Source organism: Sclerotinia sclerotiorum, genomic scaffold (genome assembly GCF_000146945.2).
Source record: "Sclerotinia sclerotiorum 1980 UF-70 scaffold_12 genomic scaffold, whole genome shotgun sequence".
Classification (NCBI taxonomy): Eukaryota; Fungi; Ascomycota; class Leotiomycetes; order Helotiales; family Sclerotiniaceae; genus Sclerotinia; species Sclerotinia sclerotiorum.
Window position 1 is genome coordinate 999,177 of NW_001820824.1, and position 25,429 is coordinate 1,024,605.

General features: G+C 40.8%; 9 protein-coding genes across 9 annotated transcripts; 4 read left to right on the top strand and 5 right to left on the bottom strand.

The window, feature by feature from the left end:
* Positions 1 to 489: 489 nt before the first annotated feature.
* SS1G_09038 (formate dehydrogenase) lies at positions 490 to 2,022 on the top strand (the record flags this gene model as incomplete). The annotated part of the gene is made up of 4 exons (XM_001590223.1): positions 490 to 726; positions 835 to 989; positions 1,046 to 1,590; positions 1,649 to 2,022. 4 exons carry the CDS (start codon positions 490 to 492, stop codon positions 2,020 to 2,022), a joined length of 1,311 nt encoding a protein of 436 aa, XP_001590273.1.
* Positions 2,023 to 4,821: 2,799 nt separating this feature from the next.
* SS1G_09039 (predicted protein) lies at positions 4,822 to 5,761 on the top strand (the record flags this gene model as incomplete). The annotated part of the gene is made up of 3 exons (XM_001590224.1): positions 4,822 to 4,864; positions 5,473 to 5,504; positions 5,588 to 5,761. 3 exons carry the CDS (start codon positions 4,822 to 4,824, stop codon positions 5,759 to 5,761), a joined length of 249 nt encoding a protein of 82 aa, XP_001590274.1.
* A 913-nt stretch (positions 5,762 to 6,674) lies between these two features.
* Positions 6,675 to 6,924, bottom strand: SS1G_09040 (hypothetical protein; the record flags this gene model as incomplete). The annotated part of the gene is made up of 2 exons (XM_001590225.1): positions 6,675 to 6,773; positions 6,835 to 6,924. 2 exons carry the CDS (start codon positions 6,922 to 6,924, stop codon positions 6,675 to 6,677), a joined length of 189 nt encoding a protein of 62 aa, XP_001590275.1.
* Positions 6,925 to 8,327: 1,403 nt separating this feature from the next.
* On the bottom strand, positions 8,328 to 9,154 carry SS1G_09041 (predicted protein; the record flags this gene model as incomplete). Its single annotated transcript, XM_001590226.1, has 4 exons — positions 8,328 to 8,501; positions 8,564 to 8,687; positions 8,748 to 8,833; positions 9,125 to 9,154. The coding sequence occupies 4 exons, from the start codon at positions 9,152 to 9,154 to the stop codon at positions 8,328 to 8,330; spliced, it is 414 nt and encodes a 137-aa protein (XP_001590276.1).
* A 1,427-nt stretch (positions 9,155 to 10,581) lies between these two features.
* SS1G_09042 (predicted protein) lies at positions 10,582 to 11,823 on the bottom strand (the record flags this gene model as incomplete). The annotated part of the gene is made up of 3 exons (XM_001590227.1): positions 10,582 to 10,942; positions 11,179 to 11,522; positions 11,647 to 11,823. 3 exons carry the CDS (start codon positions 11,821 to 11,823, stop codon positions 10,582 to 10,584), a joined length of 882 nt encoding a protein of 293 aa, XP_001590277.1.
* Positions 11,824 to 12,538: 715 nt separating this feature from the next.
* Positions 12,539 to 14,723, bottom strand: SS1G_09043 (predicted protein; the record flags this gene model as incomplete). The annotated part of the gene is made up of 5 exons (XM_001590228.1): positions 12,539 to 12,968; positions 13,019 to 13,645; positions 13,698 to 13,776; positions 13,973 to 14,093; positions 14,649 to 14,723. 5 exons carry the CDS (start codon positions 14,721 to 14,723, stop codon positions 12,539 to 12,541), a joined length of 1,332 nt encoding a protein of 443 aa, XP_001590278.1.
* An 865-nt stretch (positions 14,724 to 15,588) lies between these two features.
* SS1G_09044 (predicted protein) lies at positions 15,589 to 16,809 on the top strand (the record flags this gene model as incomplete). Its single annotated transcript, XM_001590229.1, has 1 exon — positions 15,589 to 16,809. The coding sequence occupies one exon, from the start codon at positions 15,589 to 15,591 to the stop codon at positions 16,807 to 16,809; it is 1,221 nt and encodes a 406-aa protein (XP_001590279.1).
* A 1,439-nt stretch (positions 16,810 to 18,248) lies between these two features.
* SS1G_09045 (hypothetical protein) lies at positions 18,249 to 19,599 on the bottom strand (the record flags this gene model as incomplete). The annotated part of the gene is made up of 3 exons (XM_001590230.1): positions 18,249 to 18,518; positions 18,567 to 18,797; positions 18,850 to 19,599. 3 exons carry the CDS (start codon positions 19,597 to 19,599, stop codon positions 18,249 to 18,251), a joined length of 1,251 nt encoding a protein of 416 aa, XP_001590280.1.
* A 1,435-nt stretch (positions 19,600 to 21,034) lies between these two features.
* On the top strand, positions 21,035 to 24,372 carry SS1G_09046 (hypothetical protein; the record flags this gene model as incomplete). Its single annotated transcript, XM_001590231.1, has 5 exons — positions 21,035 to 21,474; positions 21,545 to 23,043; positions 23,459 to 23,857; positions 24,207 to 24,278; positions 24,362 to 24,372. 5 exons carry the CDS (start codon positions 21,035 to 21,037, stop codon positions 24,370 to 24,372), a joined length of 2,421 nt encoding a protein of 806 aa, XP_001590281.1.
* Positions 24,373 to 25,429: the final 1,057 nt, after the last annotated feature.

Below are 25,429 nucleotides of genomic sequence, written 5' to 3' on the forward strand. Positions count from 1 at the left end.
TTTCATTTGTGGACAGTTTGACCTAATATTGTTGGGAAAAAGAGGGGAAATGGTGGAAATACTAAAATCCTTGAGCATGAGGCGTAGTGAATATTATATATTGAAGAGCTGTTCCCAAGCTTTTTGTCTGCATACATACTCATCATCCTCATCTTCTTCCATCAGACATCCACAGTAAAGGTAAGCTTCTGACTCTCCAAAGCACAATGTTAGGTACTTGGACAACCTCATATGATCGAAAGATCGATAGGTATTGAATCCATGGAACTATTCTAGTACTTACTGCCCCCTGTTTCATTATGTTACATGCTTGATGTACATGTTGCTGATGACACTCGCCAACATAGGTTAATCAATTCCGAACCCCGCACCTTCCAAATACAGCATCTAACACAACATCTACGAAACAGATAAATACTCTTTGTCTCTTCACTCTACAATCAATAAAAACACATTTCAAACTACAGACCAGTTAAACAATAATTCAAAATGGTACTGCTCACTCGTTCCCTCATTCGTTTGGCATCAAGACCGTCTCCTTGTGCCCGTTCAATCTTCACAGCTTCTGCTTTTGCGAGACCAACACCCACTTTGACGACGCGATCTGCTTTTCGCTCGCAGAAGCTCAATCATACTTTTAAAATAATCAGAATGCTAACGGGTGATAAACGTGAAAAGGTTAAGGTACTCCTTGTCTTGTACGACGGAAAGAAGCACGCAGAAGAGGTATGTTTTATTTAATTTACCCCTCAGCTCAATGGCGGGGTAGTTTTATCAACTACACTGCATTGAGCATCTGTATCAAGAACAATTGACTAACAAAGTTACAATCAGGTCCCAGAGCTTCTTGGCACAACTGAAAACGAGCTCGGTATCCGCAAATGGCTCGAGGATCAAGGACATGAGCTCATCACCACCTCCGACAAGGAGGGAGAAAATTCCGAGTTCGACAAGCACTTGGTAGATGCAGAGATTATCATTACTACTCCGTATGCTACTCATAATTCCCTATACAGATTCGCAGAAGCTGACAATGATTCCTCAGTTTCCACCCGGGTTACCTCACTGCTGAACGTCTTGCCAAGGCCAAGAACCTCAAGATTGCCATCACAGCCGGTATTGGATCGGATCACGTCGATCTCAATGCTGCCAACAAGACCAACGGTGGTATCACCGTTGCTGAAGTAACAGGATCCAACGTCGTATCGGTTGCCGAGCACGTCGTCATGACCATCTTGGTTCTCGTCCGCAACTTTGTCCCCGCACACGAACAAATCCAAGCTGGAGAATGGGATGTTGCCGCCGCTGCCAAGAACGAGTTCGACCTTGAGGGTAAGGTCGTTGGTACCGTTGCTGTTGGAAGAATCGGTGAGCGTGTCTTGAGAAGATTGAAGCCTTTCGACTGCAAGGAGTTGTTGTACTTCGACTACCAACCTCTTAAGCCAGAGATTGAGAAGGAGATTGGATGTAGACGTGTTACTGATTTGGAGGAGATGTTGGCTCAGTGTGATGTTGTTACTATAAACTGCCCTCTCCACGAGAAGACCAGAGGTCTTTTCAACAAGGAGTTGATCTCCAAGATGAAGAAGGGTATGTTGTCCTACTTCTCATTCTACTTATATGAACAAATAATTAACATTTCCCTTAGGATCCTGGTTGGTCAACACCGCCCGTGGAGCTATCGTCGTCAAGGAAGATGTTGCTGATGCCCTCAAATCTGGCCACCTCCGCGGTTATGGAGGAGACGTCTGGTTCCCACAACCAGCACCAAAAGACCACCCACTCCGCTACGCAAAGAACCCATTCGGTGGTGGAAACGCCATGGTTCCCCACATGTCGGGTACTTCCTTGGATGCTCAAAAGAGATATGCCGATGGTACCAAGGCTATTCTCCAGAGCTACTTGTCCGGTAAACATGATTACCGACCTGAGGATTTGATTGTTATCGGTGGTGACTATGCTACTAAGGCTTATGGTGAGAGAGCGAAGTCTAGTGGTACTGCTGGTGCCAATAAGGCATAGGTGTGAGATTGGCTGTAGTAGTAGTATTAATGGGATGGATGGGAATGGAAAGGGACTTTGGTATGCGGCTGGCTTTGATGGTTCAGGCTGCTGCTATGCTATGCGATATAATATGAAATATAAAATGAAACAAATTTAAATAAATTACTCTACTGTAATGTTTCGTTGTGCTTTTACGTGGTGATATTCATCTATGGAATAGGATTGGTGCGGGCTTAGTTTTTGAGTTGCAGGAAGATTGATGTAGTAATCAATCATACATGCCTCAAGAGGTGATCTTGGTCTTCATCTTGATGTTCACTAGTCCTTCCAAAGCAAGACTTACCTTATCATGAATTATACGAATATATCCATCCCGTCATATCACCCGTAGATTTCAATAATCTTCACAAATCAATAATCAGGAACTCGGGCTCTGAAGAGCGCCAGACCAATTCTCCTGGGCATTTGTAGAGGTAATCTTACTACAATCACCAAGTTCGTCTGAGAATCTCCAACGGTTTATCTGAACTAGTTTTTAGAGTCCATTGCGTGCCATCTGGGAGTCGCTGAATTGAATGGTGCAATTATATATTGCAACTGGCACATTTTCTGTGGGTAGAATGAGTTTATTGAAGTATTCTAGATACTGGAATGGAATGGAATGGAATGGAATGGAATGGAAATTGCTGTGTTGGGGGGGAGATTTTGTTGGGTTTGTCTTTTTTCTTTGATATTCTCTTGTATTTTTCTTCCAAAAGAGTTCATCTTAAATATGGTCTTAGTCTTGATTTGACACTGCTAGGTTTCTAGGCCGCTATTGTATATGATAAATACAATTCGAAAGTTGGAAACGTCCAGTATTCTGATTATATATGTTGATTCGTCACCATTTTCCAGAGACTAGGTAGTCAGCAAACAGACGCTTTAAATATTTACCACTCCGGAAACATTCTCGGAAATGGTTTATGCACGCTTTGTTCACCTCAAAGGCAAACAAGTAGGCACAAGATATGTTTCTGAATCCCATATACGCTGATCTCACGATCGGAGATTCAATATAGATCGTTCCACTTATACCAACTAGCTTGAAATACTGACGGGTCAGTGAGATTAGATTCTTGGATGCCCTGATCAATTATCAAGAGCTAATGCGCACCAATATATTTGGAGCTTTTGAGGTAGCTAGCCATCGAGAAAATTTGTGGTTATATTCGACTTGCGTGCTTTGTATCACATCATCTTAATACATAGGACTTTGCTGATTTTCTCGTTCACCTTCCCAACTCATCGTGACCTTTAACATATTCAGTTCGTAGTCTCATGGTAAGAGCGGCTCAAGATGTCCTTTAGCGTCAATTAGAAAGCGATGGTTCATCTACTAGAAATTTCAACGGTTGAACTCGAATTTTTATAAAATCACCATCCTTCGCTTGCTCTAAACGACGAAGAATGTCGCATTTTATGTAATTTCATTTCATTTCCTAAGCTCGAAATAATTATTGCAATTGATATGATAGTACCTTGCTCCAGCCACATATCGGCATATATATATATATATACTCAACTACGAATCTATGAGTTTGCATCTATTGATCAATAGGATTTCCTTGAAATTTGGAGTGCTCTGCTGCATACCTTCCTCGCAGTGTTCAACAACATCAAAATCTATAGTTCGATGGATAATAGTATGATTTTGAGAGATTTGTGACGACGTGACGAAATTCGCTGCCGCGATGCGATTACCGCTATCAGTTATAATTATATCTTGAGATACACATGGTTGGTTATTAACGTTAGCATTCATAGACAATCCACCCTTCGGAATTCTCTCTGTCGTGCAGTCCATTTTTTCTATCAAGAGAGAGTACTGCCTGCCTTAAGGCCAGCAAGGGGAGGAGTCAAGACTTTAACTTCAAATATCATTATAAGCTCGCTGGAGACAATGAAACAAAGTTAGATAGTCCAGTAGTGCCTATAGCTAGTACTTTGCTGTCATCAATATCTCCTAGCGTCGATGCACCTTCTGCATCTTAAATATCAAACATAAATACCAATTACAACAAAAAATAAGTATAAAAACACGAGGAAAAATAGAGAAGCCAGAATATTCTGATCCGACTAATAAACTATCATTTATTCCGTCTGCTATCCGTAGGACTACTTATAAGCTTCACGGATTTTCTGGTAAGATCCCGCACCATTTAGTTGCAAGAGGGTAGTACTGAAGAAGGATAGATAATCTGGATAGAATGGAAAGAACCACTTTCCAACTTCCGAATAATAGATATTCTTAGTTCTCACTTTCGTCTCATCGACATCGTTCCGCTGCACCGTCTAAAGGATTATATCTATGTACTCTTCCATATACATATAAGCACCTTGGACGTCAAAGCTTATATCTCTGTATAAGCTGGGTAATCAAAAGCATCAAGACGGAAAAAACCCAAGTACTAATGAAAGGTAGAACGCCATTTCCTTTCAGTACCTACTGAGAGAGCTGGTTCTCTGTAGTATAAATACACAGAGTCCTCCAGTACGCAACCCTTTAGTATACCAGGCCCGGAACGTTAATGTTATCCAATTCAACCTTTGAGCTGATTCCAGATCCTGAAGTCGAAAGAGACCTAGATCTAGATTCGAGTCTGGAGATTGATTGATGTTAAGATTTATATTTGTCTCGCTGGTAAAGTTTTGAATACCCGTAAGTAGGGCTATATATAATCTAAAAGTGGTTTAGGAATATAAAAGATTATATTCTATCGGGTTGTGAAGTCGAAGAATAAGTACATTTGCAAATCATGTTAGGAAGTCGAAGATATGAATAAGGTTATCGTATCATCTCGCGAGATTCGTACTCCAAGTAACTGGTGCAATTCAAGTGGATGGATATTAGACCTTTCCTGAAGATTTATTGACTGCCGTATTAGTATTACTATCTACCTACCTAGTAAAGATTGATGGACCCTACTTAAAGAGTTATATAACCTTACTCCGTCCGGAGTATAATAAACAAAGTTGCGGACGGTACCGTACCAAAACATCAGGCAGAATCGGGATGATATTCGTCCGCTTGGGTATTTGGCATGCTAATGATAAAGTTCATAATAAGAGTAGGAGTCTTTTGAGATTGAGATTATACGGGGTACGGAGTACAGAGTTCGCTTGTGCAAAATAAGTTATTTCAAGTGCTTGAGTTGATTTTACGATTGGAAAATTAAAGTACTGATTCACCTGATTCACATAGTATAGAGAGAAGGAAAAGAGAAGAGAAGAAAAGAGATCTTTCTCCGAAAGTCTTACAGTACCTAGGTACTTACTTACTGTTGTTTGGAATATGCGAAATCAATCATATTACCATGTCGAATACCTAATTCAGCATCTACAATCCCTACTATTACTCGGCTCCCGAAGATACCTTCCTCCCTGTCCGCCTATGCTTAGATACCTAGGTATCTAACAAAACTCAAGTGCAATACAACAAGAATGCAACAGCGCAGCAAGTATCAATCTAACAATGAGTATGAGCAAATGTGACGATAAGATTCTAAGAAACATTATTGTCAATAGTATAATACTCGAGTAGATAATTGACACTATTGATAGTGTCTATCTGCCAAGGAATTGGCGATACACATTAGAGGCTTGTCGAAAGCTTGACTTGACGTCTTTAGCGGGTGGGAGGATCCTGAATGAAGGTTACCGAGTCTTAATCATGGTGATAAATCAGTATGGATATTTAGTGCTGAGTATTGATTGATATTCATCTACTCATACTAGACATATGATTCTGAAATTAGAAGGATTGATGATGAAGTCATAAATGCCGTGTTTCCAGTAAATACTCCGTACAGGACGATGATGCAAAAGTCTTTAAGGAAATCGAGCTGTGTAATGTATAATGATGATGTATAATGATGAAAGATGAAAGATGAAAGATAAATAATAAATAGCCTGTTTACCATTCTATTTTCCTGTTCTCTAACCTTACTCACTGAACTGAGTACTCCAGGATCAGACCATCTTCCATCCATCTTTAAAAATTTGCGCTAATTACCTACGTACTACCTACCTGATAATTATCTCAGCTCGTAAAGCTTGCAATCCAATCTAATCCATACCATTCACAAGTACTCATGCGGACCAATTAAAAGACTAGTAAATATATTACTATACCCATACCCATGTCTTATCACAGCATCACCACGGCAACCCCGGAAAGCGAAAAAGCTTGAATAATGGAAAAGCTTGAATTCAAGGAACTCAAGCCATCCATCTATCTATCTCAGAGCCAAGATAAGGAAACGTGGAGATGAAACTTGACTTGGCGGTTGTTAGTCCACAGTGCGATGATATCGATTAGAATATGGAACCATGAAGCCATGAGTTCATTCATTCAAATATTCAAAGAAAAGAATTGCATTGCATTGTGTTGTATTGTATTTTTTGGTTGTATTTTTTGGTATTGAATTGAGAAATTAATTATTCTCCCCAGTATGTATCGCAATTGTCATAATATAATCATAAACCCATCCATCCAAATATTCATTCGAATCTCGATATTGCAGAGTTCGAATCAAATCCCATCCATCGCTAGCCGTCCATCCTTCCGTCCATCATTTAAGTTTCCCATTCACGCCGTGTTCATCATGCTAGATAGGTAGCTACTGTTTTTAACAGCATGATTCTCCGCATCCGCAACCACAGCATTCACAACCGGCGGATTCTCCTCCACGGAGGTTGGTCTCGGTTCCCATGGCTGCAACTGGTTTCTGTAGAAGCGGGGATTAGTATACTGTTGTGTGGTGAGATGGTGTTCGAAAGGGTGCTTACAGGTTGTTGCATCTCGATACCGACGTTCTCGGAGCTCATTGGAGCTTCGGATTGGATTTGTTGCTCGACGACTGGTTGTTCGAAAGGCATTTTGATGGATGTCTAATTGAGAGATGGTATGTTAATAACGAGATCAAGTCAGTTTGGATATAAGTATACTGACTTTTTGAAGTGGTTTTTGGTAAAGGTAAGAGGTCTTTTGGTTGAAAGTGTAAAGTATGTCAAGTTCTTGAATATGGATAACAAGAAGATCAGAGGGGGGATTTCCTCGCCTTTTTGAATCCTCTCAGATGAAGCAAAGAGTTGCTATTCATGGACCGTGCCAAAATCCATTGGTTTCTATGACGTGAAAGTGCATTGTGGAGACGGCTTCAAGATATTTTGTTGGCAAAGCAGAACAAGGTTCCAAACCGGGTGGGCTCGTATGAAAAGAATATTAACCAACCATCAGTCGATGAAGAACCGGTGAATACTAATAACCGATTCAGCCACGTATATCTGCAACAAAATCATCCCAATTCGTCGCAAATCAACCCATCCAGACTCTAGAGTACCATTCGACTCTCATGTACCTACTTGTTTGGTACCTGCGTGGTATGTTCCGCGCGCTTCGTCTGTACGAAGTACAGTTCATCACACACATGTAAGTCTCACAACCTACGGATCAGCCAACTTTTGCTTGCATGTTTCACCAAAAAAATATTAAGAAAATCTTCTATTCCCTGCAAACGAGGCTGGCGATACCGAGTAGTGTTTACCAGGTTTTTCATTTGTTTGGCTGGTTGGTTGAATGGCTGGCTGGCTGGAAGATCCAGATTGTTTTTTTTGTGCCTTTCATAAGCTTCATGCATGCATTATCTACTACGCCACAAGTTATTAGCAGGGACCAATGGTGGAACCTCATATTTTGGCGAATCTTACCACTTGAGTCTTGAGGTTGTGTTCATCCTTTTTGTAAGGTTACAGAATATATTCCTGCCATCTCGATCATGGAGTGGTGATGTTACACAACGTGACATTTCCATCCTTTATTAAATCGCGCAAATCCTAATAATGAGCATCGAGCAGTCAGTCATCTTGATATTTCTCAAACTCAGCCCTTCTGGGGTTTGTATGCATTCGGGATCTCCGAATATGGGGAAATTCCGGAGAAGGTAATCTCGTAATTCTCTTCCTTGCGATGGATGGATGGTTTGAATAGAATAAAGTTTGGAATAGGATCGGGGACGGGAACGGACTTCATATTTTATGATTTTTTCCCGAGACATATTATGGCCACTACAACAGTTCTGCTGTCAATTCAGAGAATAAGCAAGCGGCCAAATTGGGCTGATATTTAAAAGCAACGAGTATGATATTAAGTTTATGTTGGTAAAATACATCAAAGAGCCTGCTAAGATGTTAAGATCTAATCCCAAACTCCTTTCATCAACGATGGATGACTGGCAACCGCTATAATTACAGCCATCACAAACTTCTTCCATCAACGACAACTAACAATCACAACCGCCACAATTAGCACCACAATCATTTCCACTACCAGCACCAAGCTGACCATGGCAAGGGCAACATGCGACACAGCAACAAACATCTGTACATGCTTCCAAAGTACCCTCTCCTTTGCTCCCCCGCCCTCTGATCTCTGTACTCATGTTTGGTGTAGGGACCTAGGCATGCTATTTAGTGGTGTGTTGATATTATGAGAAGGCTTCATAGGATTGATATTCACGGGCTCTTGAGTGATTGTTTCCTGAGCCGCGGTAGTCATAGATTCATTTTGGGATGGTTGTTGATTAACGGTGCTCATTTTGACGACTCTAGTTTTTGCAGTTGGTACAACTTTTTTTCTTTTGCTTCGGAAGCTGTTAGTATAGCTGATTTTGTGCGTGGTGAGGAACGCTGTTATGACATACCGTGGACTAAGAAAGTTTTCTGTCTCGGTGGTATGATTTATGTAAGGCTTGTGGATGGAATCTCGAAGGTAGAAGTTCTTTCTGTACTGTGATTTGAAGTTTTTGAAATGTGTTGTTTTGTCTCTATGGTTTTGCGAACAAAGATATCGTGGAGCTTCCATCCTTTCGAGTCATTTCATTTTTAATTTCGGTCATATATGTCAATACTCAGTCTTGGTATAGTCATCGACTAGTCATTCTGTGAAGGTCGAGTATGTGGTATATTCACCTTAAGCACTTCCTCGGGAATCTGAGTCCTTTGGTACTGGGATTATCCTCAAGAGAGTCACCAAAATGTCATTCAGACTCATAGCCAATCCTCTAAATAGCACACTCACACGGTTTTGGTTTGCTACCTCTAACGCCATGGAGGAGTTGTGACTAAAAAAAAAAAGTCGAGAACACCATAAATCCAATTCCCAGCTTCATATTCATCCTCAGAAACCTCCTTGTGCATACCCGATTCAAATCATAATCACTGTACCACTCGCACTGGCAAAAGTCTATCAAACTGCAGACTCGGAATCAACATCACAGCGCATGCCACGGCCTCACATTATCACGTCGATAGACACATCTACAGCCACACTCCGAGTTTAACTTCAGCGCATCAGTACAGAAATCTCGTACCCAGGACTCAGAATCCACATCAACCAAGGAAACTCTTTTTAAATCGTTCAAATACCGCCACGCTAAGGATCGATCCAGAGTACGCATTCAGAGCAGATCCCGAGATGGGAACAAGTGATTTTCTGGATATGCTACTCGCACCTACCTGCGCTATACAATGAATGTGTGGTTATTTGAACTTTTCTCGAGTACTATGTAAGTTTTTCTTCATTCTGTGAGAAGGGATTTTGATTTAATTAGGAGGGGGGTTTGAATGAATGAATGGGAGAATGAATGGAATGTGAAGACAGAAAACTGGATAATTTATACTCCAGTTGGAAGATGTACGAGTTTACGAGTCTATGGTTTTTGAACAATAGGGTTTGAGACTGGATACTGGGGAAGAATAATGATTTTTGACTTTTATTTTCATAATGAGGATGAAGTTTTTTCGCTTGGGATTTATATGTATAATATTAATCTTAATATGGTTATTTATAAAGAAGTTACTGTTAGTTCTTTTATTTTTTCTCCTTCTCACACCAAGGTTTCGAATTTTAAAGTAATGAATAATTATAAAGTATTATTAAATATTTAAAAATTTAAAATAAATCACAAGTATGATATACTGTTACAGTAATGTACTTACTCCTTTAATATCCTAATCCTAATCCTACGAAAATATCGCATGTTAAAATCAAATAAAAAAAATCAAACTCGGCGTTTAATTATGTCAAAAAATGTAATGACGATATATAGATCTGGATTTTACGGCACAATATAAATATAATTATCCCTTACGCTCCTGATAACATATAGAAAATAACATATCTTATCCCTCCAAAACAAAAATGAACAACGTAAACTCCCTAGTGACTTGAAAAATAACACAAAACTAGTAATTAATCCCATCCCTAAAAAACAACTCCTTATACCGACGACTATTATATCTCCCTATTTCGGAAAATCGTGTATCCACATATCCCTGTATATCCATCCCATTCATTTATCCCCATATATCCAAACATATCCTCCAAAATAAATCCCCATACATCCTTTTATCCTTCATCCCTCTTCATTCTCAAAATCCAACAATACCCACTTAGCTCAGTAATTAATTACCCAGAAAAGTTTTTAAGAATTTAAGTAGCTAAATAGCTAGGTAGGTAGATAGGATCGTAGACATTTAGACGGGATTTGTCGTACCACCCGTCATATCACCCGTAGCACCAGTCGTCGGATGCGTAATCGGAGATGCAGTGTTTGGATTAGCACCAGTACCATATCCCGACTGTCCATACCCCGTCTGATCAGCACCCATTTGACCCGCGTAGCCAGCACCTGTTTGACCAGCAACCGTTTGACCAGTATACCCCGCCTGACCCTGACCCTGATTCTGCATCTCCATATCCGCAGCATTTTTCTGTGTCCCTGCACCTGCACCTGCACCTGCACCTGCAGCTGCAGCGCCAGCTCCGTGATGATGTCTATCACGATGATGGAGGATGTGGGTGAGGGTGTAGAAGAAACTTATTACGAAGAGGACGCTGGAGAGGGGGGATGGTGTTAGTGGATGTTTGATTGGGGGATTTGTGAATTTTTGGGTGGGTGGAGAGTGGAGATTGAAGGAGGTTGAAAGAGGAAAGAGGGGAAGGAAAATGAAGAACTGAGAGGAAGGGGAGAAAAGGAAAAGTGAGGAAGTGAGGGGAAGGGGAAGGGAGAAATTCAAAAAGAGGAGAAGGAAAAGGCAACAGAAAAAGAAACCTAAAAAAATAAAACTCACAATTCCACCGCCGCCAAAACAGCCACAGCAATAAAAACTGTCCTCCAAGTCCTCCAATACGTATCCCTCTTCTGCAAGCCCCTCCCACTCAAACCCAAACCCACCCCCTCATCGTCACTAACCTCCCACTCCAACAAATCCCTCCTACACAAAAACCATCCGCATCCATAATACCCAAAACGGAATCTATATCTACGAATTTGCACTGCGGCCGTAATCCAAGTAGCTAACCAGAGAATAGTAAGAAGGAGATCTAGGAGGGCGATGGCCCAGTTATTGAAGATGTTTGTGAGGCGGTGCGAGGAGAGGAGTGTGTAGAGGAGGACGAGGGTTGTTAGGCTTGCCTGATTTTGGGCTGGTTAGTGGGTTTGGATGATGCGGGGGAATATGGGAAGGGAGGGAAAGGGAAGGGAGGGAAAGGGAAGGGAGGGAATAAATGGAAAGGAGAAGTAGGAAAGAGAGACATACGACGAAAGTAGCCAATATAGCACCTGAGTATGCGGCATTTGCGACGACAAAAGCAGCCATTCCTAATATTGCTAATGCGATGATGAGTTGAAGGAGTCGGAGTAAAGTGGCTCCTATACTTGGTTTTACGCCATGATTTGCGTGGATATCTTCTGTGCCGTTGTGTGTGGTAGCCATTGTTAATATAGGACGACCGAAGTTTTACTTTTGCGAAGAGAGGAGATTCAATTGGTGATGGGTGATGAATGATGGGTGATTGGGGATGAATGGGTAGAAGATAGATTAACTGATAAGATAAATGAAGAGTTGAGGACTAGAACCTTTTTGAGGATGTGAAGAATGTAGATTGATTGATGCGTGCAAGTGAGACATATGATATGGGGACGAAGAATGAATGAAAGGGACGTTTTCGCTAGGAATAGGCGAGTGGCGATGTTTGCGGAATAAAGAATGGGTTAGTTCATACATCATTACCTTTGAAATCTGCTTGCAACTTATGTTTATGTTGTCATGAATGAAATTGGTTGAGTCTGGATTCAACGTGTCATGTTTGCGTTTTTTGATGGGAGGACGGTGGAGTTCCAGATGTCAGTGTTGCATATGAGTAAACTGATGGATTTTCTCAATTCAATATATCGCATTCGTCATCTATTCAACGATTCGATAATTGTCGCATCACGAGCTGAATACTCGCTCAGTTAATGTGGTTCACTCAAACCATATTAGCTGTCCCGACAAATCAATAAAACCAACACATACCTCCTGCCAAGAACTTCATACTCACAGATGTATTGACAGGACCACTGATATGGAATTGAAAAGGACCCAAGAGTCAAATGTTCACTCATCATCCAAGTTTGACAGCTACACCAAACTACATCGAGTCAAATCATTAACTTCCATCCTGCCCCATAATATCATCTACGACCTCCCAAAAGCTATCAACATCCATCACGGCTCCAAACTGATAACATCGTGATAGATTACCCAATCCTTTCTTCATATCATTTATCTTCCTCGCTTCAACAACATTTTCAATTTCATTATGATATTTCTCTGCTATCATAAACCATGCCTGAACAGGAGTAATCTCAAAGTCAGAAGTAGGTAGGGATTGAGACATGGCATATAACTGAGCTAAAGAAATAGATGACGAAAACCATGATGATTCGGGACTAGAATCATTAAATGCTTCAGATGGTGCTTCAGAGAAGATTTGAGCTGAGGCCATGAGTTCGTGACCGGAAGGGTTACCGGTGGGGTCAAAAAGGGGAGCGGGATTTGAAATATGGTGAAAATGGGTACGGCAAGGGTGTTCGAGGCTGTAAATTGGGATCAACGTATACCCTGTTTTTAAAGGAGAGTGACTTACGCAAGAATGAAGTTTATCGCTACAATCGACAGGTCAAGTGATGGTTTCCGGGTGGTGTTGTGAGGTGCAGGAACCTGACCAGGAAGTGGCGGTAGAGGTTTGGACAAATTAATTGCCCCAGGTCTACTGGAAGAACTATTCGATGACTCGCTGACTTGAAGACAAGAAGCGTTTATAAAATCGTCGAATTGAACACTGAAGTGTAGGCCAAGTGGACTGGAGTAGGGGACATTTTGGCTGTTGGAAGAGTAGTTTGTGACGGAAATATTGTTTTGAGGAATAAGCATATCATTGATATAGCTGGAAAGTCTATCATTTTCTGTCTTATAGTTGACAGGTATTATAGTGTGCTTCTTTTGTGTTGAATCAGTAATGATAAGATTACTGAGTGAATCATGTTCCTGAGGGGGTAGAAAAATGGTAGGTTTGTTTCCAGGTAATTTTTGATTTTTCGACCGTACATTCGAAAGTTGCTTCACTCCTGAAGCTGATAAAGTCGATTTTATAGCCCCATTTTCTTTCACCAAGGTCAAACTTTCGTTTTCTGTTGCAGAAATCATTTCACGAAGACGTATTAAATCTTCTTCTAGATGCTTGACATAGTCCTGTTTCCGTTGTCGATGTTCTCTGGAGAGGAATTAGCATTGGTATTAATTATCATGCCAAGAGAAGAATCAACATTTGTGCTCTTCGAACTTGAGATCTTCTGTGTTGTTTTTGAGCTGTCGCTGATTTTCTTTCGCCATAATCATCTTTGGCTATCATCCTGAATTAGTGTTGGGTAGAGAGGAGATATAGAGCAGTTAATTCTGTGTTCCCCCCTAGAAGGAGAATGGATGTATGAAAGCGCACTTGTTAAAAACGAAAGGAGGATTTGTATGAGATATATAACTTTATACACGGGAGAAGAAAGATATCAGATATCAGAACTAAGAGAAGAATCAATTAACTTACTAGTCTTTGGTTTCGTGACATTTGGCATAAATTTAATCTTTTTGGATGAGATCCTACCTATAGAACGGTGCCAGAATGATGCAAAGGTTGCATCTTGAGATTCATCAGTCATGATTATAGTCTGTAGGTCAGAGTCGCCACAGTTGATTCCAAATCTATCGTGATTTCGTGAGTCTCATTCAATCTCCGGTGTCAAGTCTCCAATGTGATACAAGGCTGAATTCGCCAGGTCAGTTGCTATTGAACGGGTTTAGTATGTCAGCGGAGGGGCGGGAAGTTGATATTTGCTCCAATTGATCTGGGCTGCCAAAGAAAACATGAAGAGAGTAATGGTAAATTGTATCTTTTGTTGATGAATTTTGACATGATCATCTTGGATCTTGATTACCAATTATTGAATACAAAAGTGTATGTATGTACCGTATGTATGTCAGATGCGGCTTGCGTTGCTTCTAAGGAACACAAAGTACCTGATCGAGCTTAGTGCGTCAGCTTGTTCTTGTGTGCAATCACGTGATATTTCTTCAATTATCTATTAAACTCGAGCTCTCTGTCTGTCATTTGTTCAGAATCTATATCATCTTTTGATTTTATATTAGATTTGTGATAATTTGTTAGTTTCTCTTCAAAATCTATTGTCACATAACTTATCGCCTTTTCACCAACTACCAAATACCTTCATGTAGTCATTTCTGCCCCACTCGGTCAACCTGACAACACCTGCGGCTGGTGGGCTTCTTTCGACTTGCATGGTGAGTGTTCTTTGAGGTCTCACTTACCAGATGTTTACATCTCATTTGCCTAATGGTTGCCCAATGTATATAATATGTTTATCCATTAAATTGGGCTGGCCATGTCAAATCTTTTGAAACAATCAGCAATAAGGAAACAGTCATCATTCGATATTTACGGATCATTCGGTTCATCACTTATCGCCTTGATTGGGTAAAATCAATCCATTCTTGTTATGCACCTCACCGGATGATTACGGCGATAGCACTTTGCGACCAATAATATGCTACGTGATGAACTGGTGCTTGAAGTTTCAAAATGGCTGAAATACTTGATTCTTATTGGTTGATTTTCCATCCTCAAACATCAGCGCTTATCTGTAGCAGAAAAGCATGCACCCTTTCCATATCAGCTTGGTGGTGCATGAAAAGATGGTTTTTTTTAGGCAAGCACGTGGCCAAGTACAAATGTGTGAGAGAAAAGGAAAAGTTGCGTTGTTTCTGTTTTTCTCCTCTTTTGCATTTAAAAATAATTAATCGCGTTGTTGAAGCAACCACTTTTTCTTCCTTTATGAAAATGATTATGGCTATTTTTCATTCTTCATTACACCATATTTCAGTGGTGACCTAAGCAAATCGAAGATATCATTTCTACTCCGTACTCGGTGAAGAATTCTATGAGGCTCAGTTAATTTTTGTGTATTGTACAATTGTTTGTGTCACCATCTCATTGACGAGCCACCAACACCTCTAGCTTCACCACATCAACATCATATGCTTAAACCACAACTTACATTTTAACTTTCTCTCCACTGTGGATTTATTGTTGTTATTTAGTCTGCTGTTGATCTATTTCAATACCTTCTCAACGTACAGACCTCAAACATGAGTGCATCACGTCGCATGCCCAAATTTGAACAGGCAGGAAAGTTCACGGGCGAAAACCAATCAGCTTCGAGATGGCTCCGGAGGATTAAACTCGATCTTGCTGCCGACAACCCCGATACTATCTCAATTTCCATGTATTTATGGGCTATTGATGTTTTGTTGGAAGGACCTGCAGCACATTGGTGTGATTCTGTCCCCAAGATCAAAGATATCTTGGAGAATTACGACAAGGCAAATATGTCCGAGGTCAAATGGTTGGAGGGTGAGCTGATAAAGCAATTTCCTGGGAATTTCGTCCCTCCTCCTGTGGATCGCGTGATTAGGAGCCGTTCACATAGTCTAGAGGCAAGCTCGGACTCAGGTAGCACTGCAACAAGGCTAGGAAAGATGTATATTGGGGAGAAACCCAAACCTTGGAATCAAAGGCGAGAAGCACCACAAGTTTCCGAAGTGCAACAGAGAATTCGGTACCATGACGATGGACAATACAAACGTGGGTCACGACAAAACCCCGCAGAAGGAAATGTCATTGATGAATACAAATTCAATGACAAACCCACGACTGCACCGAGGTCTCCAAAATACCACAATCAGCAGTACCACAGCTCTACAACGTCTGGCCAAACACCGCAAGTCTCCAAGAGTTACAATACTAATCGAGCCCAACCACCCCCATCTCCAAAAGGCATCCTGAAAAGAAACACAAGCTATTACCGGCAGCCAATTACCCGTTCTCACAGCAGCCAAGACCACCCAAACGTCCGCTACTCAAGAGCTAGAAGTCCCCCTCCCATTCAAAGTAATCGTGATACAGACCAATATCGAAGGCCTGGAACGCAACAGCCCCAACAATTACCAGATGCCCATCATCCAACTGGTCCATCTCGCCCTCCTGTATCGAGGTCGATGTCTCAGAGTTCAAGAACTCCTTATCAGGGAGTCACAATAGTACCATCTAAGTCTCCAAAAAGGAGTTGGTCCTATGTGCCATCTAGCTCTTCCCGGTCCACTCGCTATCCAGTCCAGAAGTCGCCTAATAATGAACGGGATCCATTACCGAATCCAAGACGATCAGACTCGACATCTAGTTCTTGGAAAACATCAAATACGGCCATTGCTACACTTGAGCATCGTCGTCAATCATCAGCTCTGTCTCCTCGGAAGCCGGAATTTGAACGCAGAACGACATATCCGAAAATGGGAGGAGAATGGCGATGATTTCGATGAGGCTTAACACTCCAAGTGCTTTGTGTCACTCGAAGGAAATCGTTCAATACATACTTTCATTTTCAAGTGTATGATACCAATATTCATCTTCACTGTATTAGTCGGATCCAAGGAATGCATGAATACAGACCGTTATTCATGCTGACTAAAGTACCGAAAGAGATACCGTCGCACGACACTTGTGGTTGAAGGATGGGCCACAGGCGGAGGGGGTATAGATGAGAAACGCATGATGAGATGCTGCGTATGGCAATATTTCGTTAGTATTATCCTTCTTTCCCCTCGCTACTTTCCATAACCAAATATCAGAGCCATAATATTCAACAATCACTTCAACCATTTTACTCTTCAAAACTAAGAATTTTTTACGCACCCTAGCATAATATGCAGTTAACGATACCTATCACTACACCTCTTCGATCGTTCATCAAAACGTATCCTCTAGCGCGCGAAGAAATTAGAGAGGTATTTCGGAAAACATTGCAAGTGGTCTTTGCACCGGAACTGCATTTTCATGAGTCGGCGTTCTAGCTTTTTTCTTTCGGGAGAAGGAATTTATACTGCAGAGTAAGCTAAGCTATAGCTAGAAACTTAATACAAATTCATAATTAGATAGTAATGTCAATGAGTTGAACGAAGGAGGTGAAATCTAGAGTGATGTACTTCGGGATGGGGAAATGAATCTAAGTGTTGGATTGATTTTTGCAGAATTTTCATGTATATATCTAATAATAATAAATAACAATCACCTATTATAAATAAGCTTCTCATCCCGAGGTCATCGTATTCAGAATGGATAACTCGTGTATACTAATTAAATTACATTTTCCCGGAATCATCCTCTTGAATCAATATTATTCTATAACGTAACCATTATCATCATCATCATCATATTCATCAAGCTCAAGCTCGAACTCAAGCTCAAAACTTCCTTCCCGTATAAATGAACCCTACTCTCTAATCATACCACTCACTCACCACCAAAAGTTGTTAGTCAGTCAGAAACACAAAATACCCGACTAATTATGATTATGATTTTGTGATTATTATCTATCTTACATTCTTCTCCACTGAATGACCTTCACCTGGTGAATAGCCGGCGTTGTGTTTGGAGTCTGGGATTTGGAATTTGTTTGTGTATGATGGTGAAGGTTGGTTTGTGGGTATGTATGTGAAGATTCATCGGGGAATTGGAAAGATTTGCAAATAGATGGTAGATACTAGCACTCAAGCAGGGAAATGGGATATAGATAGACACTAGATACTAGGTATAAATATATATATATACATACATATAGGGTATACTCATAAAAATCATGAACAAATCCAAAAATGCAGCGCAGCAGCAACATATACAAGCAAGGTATCTCAAACATCAACGATCCACCCAATTCAATCCAACCCATCAGATCACATCACATAACGTGCATCTAATTAGCAGCTAGTATCTCCGCTGCTCCTTGGGATGGTAAATCCTGAATATGTTCATCGTGTTTCGCATGGATTTCTGCTTCTTTTCTTCTTTTCTCTTCGTGCTCGTGAGCTTTGTAGCTTGCGTATCTTAAGCTTGTTAGGACCATGAATGCCATGAATAATATTCCCATTACTGATCTTCGTGTGAGAACCCATCGGAGTCCTTCTATTTCGGATTTGGCGTCGCTGTTTAGCATGACGGTGATTTTGTAGTTTAGTTCTTGGATCTGGGTTTTGTTAGTTATTGTGAAGGTAAGCAGATAGAGGGTGCATACTCCAGTTTCCATTGTACGTTGTTCTTGTCGTACAGTCATTTTGCGATCATCGAACATTCCTTTCAAATCATCTTTGAGTGTGAGCAGCTCTTGAGTGAGCTTTTGATTCAATATGTCAACTTCGTGTTGCAATAACGTCCGTTCCCGGCGCATCTTCTCCTCGTTTGCTTTACGATTATTTTGTATCTCGGCTTTCAATTCTGAGCACGCTGCGCGGAATAGGTAAGTTTCCTACGGATTAAGTGTCAGTAAATTTGAGAAGATAGGAAAATATATTACTAACGTTTTCTACGTCACTCTTGCTAACTAAGCCCTCCTTCGCAACATCCAAGTTAAGCGCCAACAATTCTCTCACTGCCTTCATAGAAGTAATGCTCTGATCTTTTGTAAATCCCCCTTGTTGAACCTGCTGAACTAAAGCATATGTGTCGAAATGATGAACATAAGGTGGCGTCTGTAGATGTGGTGGTTTTAATGAATTTTGAGCTTCGGCTGACTCAGGCGGTGGCATATGTAATACTGTCTCCAGCGGTGCCATCTTCCCAGTATTCGCAGCAGCTTGTTGGCGGGGTGTCAATTGTTCTGGTCCTTGAGCGGTAGTAGATCTCGCCGTAACTCCGGGATCTCCAGCTATTGTTGAAGCAGCTTGCGTTTCTTCCGATAATGGCGATGCAGATGAGGGCCCCCTTTCTGCCATTCCATCAGTGTCTTTTGGTTTGCTGCTTTTCTGTGACTCCCTCCCCACTTTCGTGCCCTTCGTATTTTCCTCTTCTTCTTCTTCCTCGACTTCTTTCTCCGGTAGGAAAACTTTCACATTGCTTTCATCCTCTCCCTCTTTCAGGAAAGGCTCTACAGCTTTTCCATGTCTTTGCACAAACACATCCCTCCTTCTCTGCGTTGTGCCAAATTGTCTCGATCGTTGTGGGCGAGATGCTCGTTTGGATTGTATTCGTACTCTTGGAACAATAGGTTCGCTAGCTCTAATTGCACGAAAAAGGGTGGGATAGAGAAAGGTCAAGCGTGTTGTGGACATACTTCATATTGTTGATGTTAAGATTCATGGAGCTTCTACTTTAACAGATTATATGGAGGCCGATGATTTCCCCGTTCCACGTGGAGGTACTGACAGCCTTGCAGCAAGGCTGAGATTAAGGCTACCTTGCACGGACCTTTCCAACCCTAAGGCTCCTTCGATCACAAATACTTTAGGGTCTGTTCGGATCGATTTTCAAAAATGTTAGAAATATTGGGCTCAATAAAATATTGGGTCTAATATATATTTGGGTATATTTGAGTGAGGCTAATATATTTGAGGAATATTGGAAAAAGTGGTAGGCGGGGTCTGAAATATCAAATTTTTTCAAATATCTTTTTGTTACGAGGGTAGCCGTCTAGATTACGTGGAAGTGCTCTAGGCTCTCGAGGTGGTTTATAACTAGGCGTCAAGCAGGGACTTAAGTAATGACAATAATGATATGCTATTCGTAACTAATAGTAGAGTATACTAAATTATTGTTCTTGAGCACGAAGCTCTACAAATGAAAACCTATCCCTTATATAGAACTTCATATTCTACTGTATTCTTTTGGATCCCTTGGATCTACTGGATCTAGAGTTTAATTATCTAGATCCCCTAGATCCATCACGTGATTTCAATCAGAACATATGTCTGTGCTTGCTGAAGGTGGGGAGACTCTACGAACCGATTACCATACAATTTTGTATGAGAATCGGTTTGCTTTTCCACGGGGTCTGAGCTCATATGGACAGGTTGACTGTTACTACGTAACACTTTTCAACAGTATTAAAAAGCTGCTATTGATCATTATTTAAAAAAAAGTTCGAATATTTGATCAAATATATATTTAACTCAATATTTTTTATTAAATTCAATATTGTATTCGATAAAATGGATTATTTGGTTTAATATATACTGGCTAGAATATTATATTCGATTCGAGTATATTAGACCTAATATATTAGTCTAAATGTGGTCAAATATCAAAAAAAAAAAATCGATCCGAACGCGCCCTTAGCTATAAATAGGTTCAACGATGGTTTTTAGACATCTCACATTCTCGAAAGATCAATACAAAGACTGGAAGGTCACTTGATTTCGGGCAAAAAGTCAAATGCTCCATCGAAAGATATACGATCATGTCATTCCTCTTTTTTGGTGACACCTCATCATTCTCTGCAGTTTTCCAGTTTATGCATGGCTTTGGCATTCAATATCTTTCGCGTTTTGCTTGGACAATAGTTCCGAAGATGGTCTCGATGATAGGTCCAATATATATCCAAGGTCTTACAGCCATGGTGAGTTACATGTGTGAAGGTGCTTTCGAGGCTATGGTCAACTGGCTGTATCACCACACCATAGCATAATAAAACAATATCAATCAGGCTCGAGTTGCGTCCTGATGTTTTCCATTGCTCCAACTCAATGAAAGAACAGTTTCTCTTGCAAAATGCTTGATCCTATTTCAACTTTCAGGCTTGCGGCGTCTATCCTTCAATTCGTGGATTTTGCTTCAAAGGTCATTACTAGTACTGCAGAGCTACATCACTCCTCTAGCAGAGCCTTGGCCAACAATCTTGAGCTCTCCACCATTTTCTCGGATCTCAGTGCTATCAGCACTGATTTAAGGGCACGAAACCCTCATCAAGAAACGCGTGGCTATAGCAAGGATGAGCTAGCGCTCATAAGCCTTGCATCAGAATGTGAAGAATTATCAGACAAGCTCTTGCATGACCTTGATGGCTTGAAAATCAAGGGATCACACACGTTGTGGGCAAGCGCTCGTCAATCAATACGTAGCTTATGGAAGGAAACTTATATTTCTGATATGTCGAAACGGCTAGATAGTTTTCGAAGTCAACTGCTGCTTAGACTTTTAGCTCTTTTGAAGTATGATTAAATCTTCACAATTAGATATACATCTGTCATTCTGGTGGAAGCTGACTTGTATCACGCTCAGTGACCGACATTCTGCGATGAGCGCCGCGTTCATGGAATTGCAACACTGTCAGGGTCGTGTGGAAACGAACACGGGACAGAATTTATTGGGCTTGAAAGACGACTTGCTAGCTATATCTCAAGATATTTGCAAACATCAACAAAACAATGATAGAGGATGGAATCAATTATCGAGAACTATTGAACAAGGAAGCACACTCTTTACCGAACGTGCAATCCTTAAAACATTGAGATATGAGGGGATGAGTCGAAGACAGTCTAACATCATTGAGGCACACATTGGCACTTTCGAGTGGATAATTAACCCTCATCTAACGGGATTCATTGATTGGCTCCGTGAAGGTGGTGACGTATACTGGATCAATGGGAGTGCTGGCTCTGGAAAATTTACGCTCATGAAGTATCTAGTTGGCCACAAAGTCGTCAAAAACGCTCTCACAGATTGGGCCGACACTAAACCTCTTTTCACAGGCAATTACTATTTTTGGGGTGCTGGGAATGGAATGGAAAAGTCTCAACAAGGACTTCTGCGATCTCTTTTATACGATATTTTGGGAAACTGTCCTTCAGTCTTGCCAAAACTGTTCCCAGATAGATGGGTGTCGCTAAACCACGCAGGCATCAACATGGATGGTTCTTGGTCGAAAGCTGAGCTTCTAGACGCGTTCAACCAGCTCACAAAAAACCAAGTATGGCCGGGCAAGTTTGTTTTCTTCATTGACGGTGTGAATGAATACATGGGAGATCCATCAGAAACTGCACGTCTCTTGAAAGCATTTGCAACATCTGCAGAGGTGAAAGTTATCGTCTCGAGTCGACCTTGGACAGAGATCAAACGTTTTCCCACCCCACTCCCAGGCCAATCATTAAGTTTGCAAGACTTCACCCAAGAACATATTAAACACTACATTCGTGACTTGATAACTGAGGATCCTGGTTTCTCGAACACACAAATAGACGAGCGTTATGGTAACTTCATCGACAAAATATGCGACAAATCTGGAGGTGTTTTTCTCTGGGTGGCCCTCGCTGTCCGGGAGATACTGAAAGGATTGACACATGAAGATACAATTTCTGAACTCGAAGCTAGACTAGAAAGTATACCACCCGGGCTGGAAGAGTTCTTTGAACGAATATTGGATAGTATCGACGAGTTTTACCGACCTCAAGCCTCGCAGATCCTTCAGATGTGCCTAGCAGCCGACGAACCACTCCCTCTCCTTACTTTTTCCTTTCTGGAGGAAGAACAAAAAAATCCGAATTATGCAATTGCGGAAGGAATCAATCCATGGACCACTGATCATATGGCAAAGGAGCTTGAGACTTTGAAGATACGAGTAAAGGCTCGTTGCCGTGATTCCCTGCAGATTTTTGAGACAGGGCAATGGCACGCCGGCAATCCCGGTGTCTCTTTTTTGCACAGGACGGTTGAAGATTTCTTTCTAGAGTCCAGAAACCAAACGCCTTTGCCTGAATGGATAAATTATCCTTACAATCCTCGTTTGTCACTGTGCCGCTCATTCGTGATGCAAAATGCAGGTCTTACCGGTCAAAGGCTTCCTCTTAACTTACGTCACGCCGATACGTCTCTGTTTAAAACAAGTTGGACGAATAGAAATTAGCTGTGATGCAGTATTAGTGTCAGCACTGGTTGAAGAGCTCGACCGAATAGCATCTTCCAGATATCAACTGTGTAGAAATCTTGGGCGCCTCCATGCCAAAAATGATAATTTGGAAGAAGACTTTGTTATGCTCTACGCCATTATATATGGGATTCATAGTTTTGTGCTGCAGAAACTTCTGAAAACTCCAGCTATGGTTAACTGCCTCTATTGGTACCGTCCCCTACTCCATTATGCTTGCTTTGAGTTAAATATTCATGTTCGGGTTTTTGATTCACCGTCTGTTGTCGCAGATAATTACGTCTCGATTGTCCGGATACTTCTAGAAGCCAGAGCTGACCCAAATTGGATTGATTACCAGGAGCCGCTGGGACGAAATTATGGCGGTCATCGAAGCACCCTCTGGACAGCCTTTGTACGTAATTTCTTCCGTCCAGACCATGAAACTCCTCGCTTTACAAGTAAATCAACACCAACAGTGCTACGGGTCCGGAGAGAAGTACTTGAATTGTTTCTTAAATATGGCGCCGATCCATCAGCTACGGTCGTATACGGGCCGCCGGATGCAACTGAGTCTGTAGGCCATTGTACTGTGTCTGAGTATCTTGAAAAGACGCTGCCTGATTCAGCAGAATGCTGTAATCTCCTTCTTGAGTACAAGAGGAAGAATGAATCAAGAAATTTGTGGGACGGTATTTTCAAGCGAAGATTTATTCCATCGAATATCTTCAGGTACATCTCGGGCTTAGGGACAGAAGTAACCTTATTAAATTATGTTGTACTGAACATAATCATCATGGTTTTGGAAACTTTACAAGCACTTTTTACTGGGAATTAAGGCTATGGTGAGAGAATATGCAGGTGGAAGGGTTATCATGATTTTTGGATATCGTTTTGGGATCCTTTTCTCCTTCGTCTTTTTTTCTTTCTTTTTTTTGATATTATTATTAGGATAGTTTACTCCCTAGGATTATGAATGGAATTTGAACTGAAGCTTCGCTGCATACCATAACTAATCTAAATCTAAATCTTCCCTCTAAGTCTTCCCTCTTCTCCCAACGACTCAATATCAAATCAATGATCCCATGACCGGCATCTCTTCGTCTATACTCGGTAAGTCTTAAAATCTCCAGCACTTTAGATTTCACGCCCAAGTAATTATACCTTTTTAACTAATCTCCTCGCTAAATTTGTAGTCTGCTCTTGATATTTTTTTATTATTCGTCTTTATTCCTATTAATTAATAGAAACATCACACTTTATAAATCCATTTATAAACCCACGAGCCGGAAAATAAAGTCAAGAAAAGAGACCCCCAAAATAAAACGAAAATCGCAAGAGTGAGTTACGCATATCATCGATTTGCGTACTAAAATTCTCACTCCTGTATATTTAGGTACGTGGAGGGACTTTCTTTCGTTGTTTTGTTCTCCATTGTAAGTTTTGCTTTTGGGTACATTATCTACGCTTATAAGACCTCGCATTTATGATTAAGTTTTTTCTATTCTATCTCCATTTTCTTCATTTACATTGCCTTCCCTTCCGTACCGTATATAATTCAAAATATAGATAATACGTATCTCAAAAGCATCTCATCGATCTGAATTAATTCATAAAACCGAGTGATATAGTAATGTGTTCATAGTTCCTTGTGAATTCTAGGTTAATTCCTAGAATTGGGCGCCGATGATGTGGAGTTTTGTTGTTTTTGTTGCTTCTTTCTCCTTTCTTTCTCCTTTTCTCTTTCACCCTTTAGAGATTTAAAGCCGTTGAGAAAGAAAAGAGGACATGAGAAGAAACGGGAGATGGGAAAAGAAGAAGGGGATGTCATAAAAAAAGAAAAATATGTACAATGTTTGTTTATGGGATTGATGTTCGGTGCAGAAGTAAGTGTGTTGGATTGGGCTGAATTATAATGAAGGGGTGGGTGGATATAATTGGATTGAGGATTGGGTGTTGTCGATGATATGGGGGTGATGATATGGGTATGGGTATGATGGATGGGAGATTTAGTATAATTAGGCTTTTAGTGAAGGTGTAGAGGGGAAAGAAAGAATAAAAATGGAGAGCAGAGGGGATTAAAGAAGTTAATAAATTCAATAAGTTTAATATGAGATTATATAGACAGAAAACATTGCTAGCCTTGTGAATAATATCAATAATAAAGAAGAATAAATGTATGGATTTTACCGAGGCGGTGGAGTCATCCTCAAGGGGGTTATATAGTTTCTAACTCGAGATGAATGTCTAAGTACAGGAGTAAT